Here is an 8,479-nt window from a genome sequence, read left to right on the forward strand (position 1 = left end):
TAAGTGCACTGAGTTGCAGCTCCTGAAGAGACTGTGTTAAGGAACTGGAGCTGCAGATGGATGTTCTTTGCCTTATACAGGAAAATGGGGAGGTAATAGATAGGAGCTACAGGAGACAGATACCAAGGTGACTGACAAGAGAGGAGAAATGAATAGGCAGTTAGTCCAGAGTACCCTTGTGGCTGTTCCACTCGTTAAGTATACCACTTTGGATACTGTGGGGAGGGCCTACCAGGTGGAAGCCACAGCAATCAGGTCTCTGTTTGGCTTGGGGGTTGGGGGAGAAGAGGTGTGCAGTACTGATAGGGCATTCCATAATTAAAGGAGCAGAAAGCTGATTCTGTGGACATGAAAGAGACACCTGGATGGTATGTGCCTCCCAGGTGCCACGTCAGGGATGCCTCTGATTGGGTACACAGTATTCTAAAGGCAGAAGGTGAAAAATGGAGGTCCAGAAGAGAGAATATAGGCAGTGAGGCAGGAAAGTGAAATCTCCAGGGTAGTAATCTCTGGATTGCTGTTAGTGAGGGTAAGAATAGGGTAATTTGGCAAATGAATGCATGGCTGAAGAATTGGTGCAGGGGGCAGGGTTTCAGATTTCTGGATCATTGGGATCTCTTCTGAGGAAATTATCACCTGTACAAAAAGGATGGGTTACACCTGAACTCAAGGGGGACCATTATCATTGCGGGCAGGTTTGCTACAGTTGTGGGGGAGAGTTAAACTAATTTGGCAGGGGGTGGCAACCAGAGTGATAGGGCTGAGGATGGGGTAGTTGGTAGACAACTAGATGCAGTGTGTAGTGAGACTGAGGAAGGACAGGCAGATGAATGAGCAAAATTGCAGTCAGTAAATCACCGCACATCATGCTCTGTGGATGCTCCACTGCAGCAGGCCCTGGAAGGCTTGTGAAGATAGAGGGTAAAATGTATGCAGCAAAATACAGGGAAATCCTGGAGGAAAACCTGATGCAGTCTGCAAGAGAACTGCAACTTGGGAGAAAATGTGGTTGCCAGCAAGACAATGATGCCAAGGCAAAGCCAGACAGGAATGATTTAAAAACAACACAGTTAATGTCCCAGAGTAGCCAAGTCAATTGAGAATTTGTGGCTGGACTTAAAGGGCTGGTCACTCACAATTCCCATGCAATCTGGCAGATCTTGAGCAGTTTTATAAAGAAGAATGGGGAAAAATTGCAGTGTACAGATGTGCAAAGCTGTAGAGACCTATCCACACAGACTGAAGGCTGTAATTGCTGCCAAAGGTGCATCTACTGTCTTGAAGGGAGGTGAATACTTATTCAATCAATTATTTTGTGTTTTATATTTGTAATTAATTTAGATCACTTTCTAGAGTTTTTTTGCACTTTGACACGGAAGAGTCTTTTACTGTTATTCAGTGCCAAAAAAAAAAGCCAAATTAAATCCACTGTGATTCAATGTTGTAAAACAAAAAAAACATGAAAACTTCCAAGTGGAGTGAATACATGTTATAGGCACTCTGTACAGAATCATGCAGGAAAAAGGCCAGCAATAGCACAAAGGATCCTACCCACTGTACTCTTAGACTGTTTGTCCTACTCCCATTAGGGATGAGGGTGTGTAGCATCCACACCAGTCTGCCAGACTTTCTCCAAGGCTATTTAACACCTCCACCCACTAACCCACCCCACCAAACCCCAACACCTCTACTTTATCATTTCCTGTCAGTCACCTTATGTTCATAAAACAACCTATGAATATAAGTTGTCTTAATGTTTATATTTATTGTGTTTACATTATTGTGTGTTCTTTATCTTATTATTTTTGTGCTGCATTTGATCAGGAGTAACAATTATTTTGTTCTGTTTTACACTCGTGTACTGGAAATTACATTAAACTATCTTGAATTCTGAACAACACAGTTACTTTAAATGCTAAACTTCCGGACTAGATTGTAAAATTGCGCACTTGTTTTCCAAGAAAGTAGGGAAACTGAGAAATGACTGACTTAATATCTGACGCTGAAGTGCAAATGCGTTAAGGACAATGGCACCGCACACTGCCTCCACCCAGAAAGAACCATCGTGGATTTGTAAATGAGAGTTCTTTCCTAATATTCCCAACTGAATTTTCCCATCGTAGGTAAATTGATATACCCTGTAAGTTCCAAAAAGAGTTTGTAAAACTCTAATAATGAACCAACGGTCTTTGAAGAAACGGAACTATCATTTTCACCAACCATATGGATAGCTTTACTGCTTAGATTCCCCATTTTAGCCGGGGGATTTCTTGATTTTGCTTCCTGTGTAAATATGTCGATGTAAGAAAACCTCCCACGGTACTTGGCACGTAATTTAATTTTTAAAATGCGCTGCCAAGCCCTGTAAAAAATCCAACATCTCGTCAGAGCTTGTTTCTGATCGCTAGTTTCCGGCGGAAGTTGTGCCCGGTTCCTTTGCGTGCCATGGCGGCTCGTGTGGTGTTGCAGCAGTGTCTGTCGGCTCGGCTGCTGGTGAAGCCGGCAGGAAACGATGCAGCCGCTGAATACGTTCAGGTCCTGAGCGGCGATCCTGGTTCCGTTCGGCAAGCACTACCGGGTGGGGAAGGGTGGGAACTGAGGCGCTGTTTCCAATTAGCCTCCCTCCTCTCTATCTCGGATGTTGTCGCATACAATGAATATAATTTGCGAAGAAGGATGTTTATTATGTTCTTATAGTTATTTCTATATTTTACAGATACAAAGAGGGACATTGATCTACATTTGCTTTTTTAAAGGTGCTAGCTTAGAGCTGATTCCCAAAATGAGTAAGTATATGTTTACATATTGCAGTTGTTATCACTCCGTGAAGTCATTGGAACTCGAATACAACCATTTTTCACAATTTCAGACATCTGTAGGAAAGCACCCCAAGGCTATATTCAGTTACTTGATTGACATTAAGCTAAAAAGGGGGGGGGGGGTCAGGAAGGATGAGATTTCTAAAGCAGAAGTAAAACTGGAGAACAAGATCTCAGGATTCAAAATGAAGTTGCATAGTTTGTATAGGTAGTTGCAGACATCACTTATGTTTGGGTGCAAGGCATGGGAAACGTGCAAGTAAATTTACACGTTAATCCATATATCTAGCTTGCAAGGAAATTAAATTGTAAAAAAAATACAAAGTGATTTAATACGAATCAGATCGCTTAATTTATTTTAATGCATGGAGTGCTTGAATGTTTTTCTATCTTTCAGTTTGGAGCACTTTTGTGTTACCTATTATTATTTCTCTGATGTGATACTCCTGATTATGTAGGGGGTGAGGGGAATTAATTTAGTTTGAGTGATATCAATGTCAATCTCAAAATACCAACATCAAAAGTGTAGCTACTTTTAAATTAGAAGTGACATCAGCCCATGTACCCCACTATCTACCAGGTCATTGTCACCAAACAACTAACCAGCATATCCCATAGGCAAGTGTAAATAGTTAAGTCATTGCACGCAACATGAATGCAGTATACTTAAGTCAAATGACTGTAAGTGTAAAATTCTGTAAGTTGTTATTGTTGGGACAGGGCTTCAATAGCAAAAAGTAAACATTTTTTCCCAAATCAATTTCATTGGAACAAAAAACAGTAGGATTAAACTCTTCTTGGGATTCCAGCCAGGTACAGGTGTTAATTATAACCAACGTTACGATGACAAACTCTGCTATCTTTATGAAGATGACACTTTGTCATTGAAACATCAATTATAATTCATACCTGTACCCAGCTGAAAGCCCGATAAGAGTTTATTCATCATGTATGCCAGGAAAGCACTAGATCCTTTTTTTTTTAATAACAGTAGGCATTAATTGGGTTTTGATTTTGTTCATGTGGTTTTCATAACATGTATTACTGTTAGGCAGTTTATTTGGAATATGAAACATGACCGAATGTTCTTAGATTTGACGTCCATTTTTTTTCCTATTGCAGTTAAAACACTGTTGAATGTGAAACTCTGTGAGGATAATGAAGGCAACCATTTGTCCGTGTTGGATCTACCTGCGAGTGTTCTTATCATACCCCAGGCTACCTTGGGTGGTAAAGTGAAGGGACGGGCCATGCAATATCATGACAATATTGGAAAAGAGGAAGGCAAAGAGCTTTATGCACACTTTGTAGCTCTCTGTGAAAAAGAATTGGCCTCAAACAGTAAATGTGCTGAATCTGGAGTTGTGGTCAAGCATGGAACATATGGAAATAGACAAGTATTGCAAATAGACACCAATGGCCCATATACACACCTGATTGAATTTTAAATATATTCATTGCCAACTAAATATCATTATTTAAAATGCTCCATTTTTGATGTCCAATTTTATCTCAACAGCACATTTTCTTTTCAAGAGCAGCTATGCAATGAGACTTTTGATTACCATTAGAAATGTGGACTGGTAAACAGGATGTTGTTAATGACAGTCTTGGTTGACGTTTAGACTTGTTATGTTGAATTTTCCTTTGGCAATTTGTGAAAGATGATTGAAATGCTAACTGGAAGATCCAATTGCACTCACACATGACGAGTTTCCTTTGGTCGATGATGATGGGCATGGGAAAGATGATAAATACATTATTTTCTACACAATTTCAAGTGGTAAATACGATAAAGTATTTGTTTCTTCATTGTAGCAGAGACTCCTGGAAGCATATTTTGCTCTGTTTTTCTGGAAACTCCTATTTATGATTATCAGCCCTGGCACTTAGTCTGTTTGGAATAACTATTTTTCTGGTTTAAATATAATCCTGATCATCTCAAATTTGTGAATGTGCAACTTACATGTTAGCCAAAATGTTTACTAGATCACAGAACTTGAACATTCAGTTGCAAGTAAGATTGTATTATGAAGTAGAAAATAATCAGCAAGTCAAGGTGACAGAGTGTGATTAACTAAAAAGAAAAAATTGCATTTATGGAAGCTGTAAATACAATACCCTTTATAATACCCACAAATTTACAGCATGGTATCAACTGAAGACTTTTTCATACTCATATTTAGCTTTAGATTGAGGCATCTTTGCCTCAGATTCATCTGGAGCATTTATTGGAAATTGTACATGGTCTGGCATCTTTTCTGCCCCACAGTTCAAGAATCCACCATTCAGGTGAGATTTTAAACCCCAGCTAAAGTTTTATGAATAGAGTAGATACCATGTTTCTCCCTGTGACCATATGGGTTTCCTGTGGGTGTTCCGGCTTCCTCCCACATTCTGAAGACATGTAGCTTGCGGGAATGCTATATTGGCGCTGCAAGAATGGCGACACTCGCTGCCTGCCCTCAGCTCATTCTCGAACTGCGTTGGTCATTGATGAAAAACAATGCATTTCCCTGTATGTTTTGATGTACATGTGACAAATAAAGCTAACCATTAAAGATCTTTAAAGACGTGTCTTGAAAGAAAGGCTGTGATTCTTTTCATCTTCCCACAAGAGCCGTTTATTTCAAGGAGAAGCTAGTAATTTCTATTTTCTTTTTGATGACATCTGTACCAATATTTCTTGTTCTGCTCCCATAGCTGTCCCAAAGCCTATATGTTCTGAGAAAAAAGGCAATTAAATTTTTACCCATATCTTTATTACTGTACACTAGGTGTGCTGACTTCGGATCCTTGAAGGCTGTGAGCATGACTTCAAAGCCTGCATCATTTTGTGTTCAAATATGCTTGAATTCAAGCAACTTCTAACATTCCAATGGGCTGTTCTTTACATGTGACACTTGCTAGCTTAGCTACACAAAGACTGTCTTGCATAGAAGTACAGCTCTAATTTGCTTTGTGTTTTTACAGAAATTGCTGGAAATACCCAGCTTGCTAAGCAATATCTGTTGAGAGAAATGGTTAAAATTTCAGACTGATGACCTAACTGTTCGGTTGACTTTATAATTTGAAATCATTTAGATGAATTCAATGGATACTATGGTCAGTAAAAGTTTGTATGAAATTAAAAATTGTAAACTAATAATGAAAAATGTATATAGAATTGATATCTACAGTATAAATAAATGATTCAGTTTTGATGTGAATATAATGAAAAATGTACTGTATCTAATGGGGTTTTGGGAGCAATACTTAAAACCCCTATTTGAAATAAAGTAACATGAGATTTTTTGTGTACAATTAGTCCTTTATGCAGTCCAAGTGATTTTTATGCTGACAGAGATGATCAGATTGATATGTTCTGTCTATACTTAAGTGATACACAAAGGAATCTGAAACAACCTGGAATCGTAGAGCACTATGACACAGAAACAGACAATTCATTACAGCCAGTGCATGCCAAACTTATTTTGCCTAGTTCCATTGACCTGTGCCTGGACCGTAGTCCTCCTTAATCCTCTCATCCATGTACTTATACAAAGTGTTGAAATTGAACTTACATCCACCACTTCTGGTGGCAACTCTTGCCATGCATGCTTCATCATCTGAATGAAGAAGTTTCCTTTAATATTTCACCTTTCACTCATAACGTATGGCCTAGTTTTAGTCTCACCCACCCTCATTGGAAAAAGTCTGCTTGCATTAACCCCATCTATACCCCTCAGAATTTTATGTACCACTATAAAATCTCTTATTCCCTTATGCTCAAGAGAATAAAGTCTTAACCTAGTCAACTTTTCCTATAACTCATGGACTGGCAACACCCTTGAAAAGTTATCTTTACTTTTTAATCTTACTAATATCTTTCCAGTAGGTAGGTGACCAGAACTGCACATACTTCAGATCTGGCCACACAAATGTCTTCAACTTAAAAATAACATTCAAACTCCTGTACTCAATATATTATAAAGGCCAATGTGCCAAAAGTTTTCTTTTCAATGCTTTCTACCGATGACACCACTTCCATCAAATTATGGATCTGTGTTCTGAAATCCCTCTGTTCTACCACATTCCTCAGTGCCCTGCCATTCCCTTTGCAAGTCTTGCTCTGGTTTGTCTTCCCAAAGTGCAATACCTCACACTTATCTGCATGAAGTTCCATCTGCCATTTTACCAGCTGTTTCAGATACTGCTGCAAGCTTTGTTAGCCTTTCTTGCTGCTGATTATGCCCCCGATCTTGGTGTTATCTGCAAAGTTGCTGATCCAGTTTACCACATTATCGTCCAGATTGTTGATGTAGGTGATAATCAACAACAGGCCGAGCATTGATTGCTGTGGCACACCACTAGCCACAGGCCTTCAATCAGAAAGGCAACCATGTGCAGTCTGTCTCTGGCTTCTATAAAGCCAATGTCGAATCCAATTTTCTATGCTGAATGCCAAGCAACAGCAACTTCTTGACCAGCCTCCTATGTGGTACTTAGTCAACAGCCTTGCTAAAGTTTACTGCACATCCACTGCCTTTCCTTCATCAGCTTTCCTGATAACCTCCCCAAAAAAACTAAGATCAGTTAGACGTAATCTACCTCACACAAAACCATGTTGACTATCCTTAATAAGGCCCTGCTATCCAAATACTTATATATTCAGTCCCTTAGAATACGTACAATAATATACCCACTACTGACATCAGGCCCACCAGTCATGACCTCACTGCTATTTTGCCTCAGTTCTATGGACTCTGTGTCCATCTCCTGAGTAAATACAGATGCAAAAAGTCCATTTAAGATCTCCATTTGTTTCGTGTCTGTATATAGATGACCGTGCTGTTCTCAAGTGGACCAATTTTGTCCCTCGCTATGCTTTTGCTCTTAATATATCTGGAGAAGCCATTGCGATTCTCCTTCACCTTCTCAGTCATCCAGGTCACAATTCTCTGCAGCATTTTTATAAGTCTCATTCAATGATTACAGGAGCCCTTTCTCTTGATTTCCACTTTTCAACCTATTCTGGAATTTTTGTGAATACCTATCTACACACTTATCAACAGTGAGTGTGTTGGATAATGCCTCTGCTGGGCAAGGACAGATTCTGCAGGTGCTTGCCAATATTTATACCTCAATCACCTTTGCAACAGTTATAATATTACTGTTCATGGGATCATACAGTGCACCCAAATTAGCTGTCATAGTTACTGAAGACTATTTTGTAGATGCAATATAGGTTGTAACATAGCTCATAAGATCCCATTTCTTTGTAATACATTCTATAAATACAAGTCTTTATCTGGATTACTCCCTGTGCCACGAGCTAATGCAAGTAGGAATGGGGTGATAACACAGATGAATGAGGGTCTGATGAGATGGGCAGGGGACAGGGTTTCAAGTTCTTAGATCATTGGAGCCTCTTCTGGGGAAGGGGTGACCTGTACAAGAGGGACAGGTTGCACCTGAACTGGAGGGGAACCAATTTCCTGGGTGGGAAGTTTGCTAATGCTATCAGGAGAGTTTAAACTAGTTTTGCAGGAGGCTGAAAACTGGAGCCCCAGGTCAGTAAGGGAAGGATCGAACCAGAAGGTAGGTAAGTATTGAAAGGCAAAATAGAAATAACAGGTATGTTGGGTCAGATGGTTTGAAGTGTGTATATTTTAATGCCA

The 8,479-nt window shown here is 39.6% G+C and overlaps 1 protein-coding gene across 1 annotated transcript; it reads left to right on the forward strand.

The window, feature by feature from the left end:
* The first annotated feature begins 2,392 nt into the window (after positions 1-2,392).
* Positions 2,393-6,128, forward strand: dtd2 (D-aminoacyl-tRNA deacylase 2). The gene is made up of 3 exons (XM_073040054.1): positions 2,393-2,535; positions 2,717-2,786; positions 3,942-6,128. The coding sequence occupies exons 1-3, from the start codon at positions 2,446-2,448 to the stop codon at positions 4,265-4,267; spliced, it is 486 nt and encodes a 161-aa protein (XP_072896155.1). The 5' UTR covers positions 2,393-2,445; the 3' UTR covers positions 4,268-6,128.
* The last annotated feature ends 2,351 nt before the right edge of the window (positions 6,129-8,479 follow it).

This window comes from Hemitrygon akajei, chromosome 3 (genome assembly GCF_048418815.1).
Source record: "Hemitrygon akajei chromosome 3, sHemAka1.3, whole genome shotgun sequence".
Lineage (NCBI taxonomy): Eukaryota > Metazoa > Chordata > Chondrichthyes > Myliobatiformes > Dasyatidae > Hemitrygon > Hemitrygon akajei.

What these genes read in the sequence shown, in the direction of transcription:
- dtd2 (XM_073040054.1), top strand. Translation starts at nt 2,446, where the DNA reads ATGGCGGCTCGTGTGGTGTTGCAGCAGTGTCTGTCGGCTCGGCTGCTG. An exon ending in CAGCCGCTGAATACGTTCAG is followed by an intron (nt 2,536 to 2,716) that starts GTCCTGAGCGGC and finishes TATATTTTACAG; the next exon opens with ATACAAAGAGGGACATTGAT. An exon ending in AGAGCTGATTCCCAAAATGA is followed by an intron (nt 2,787 to 3,941) that starts GTAAGTATATGT and finishes TTCCTATTGCAG; the next exon opens with TTAAAACACTGTTGAATGTG.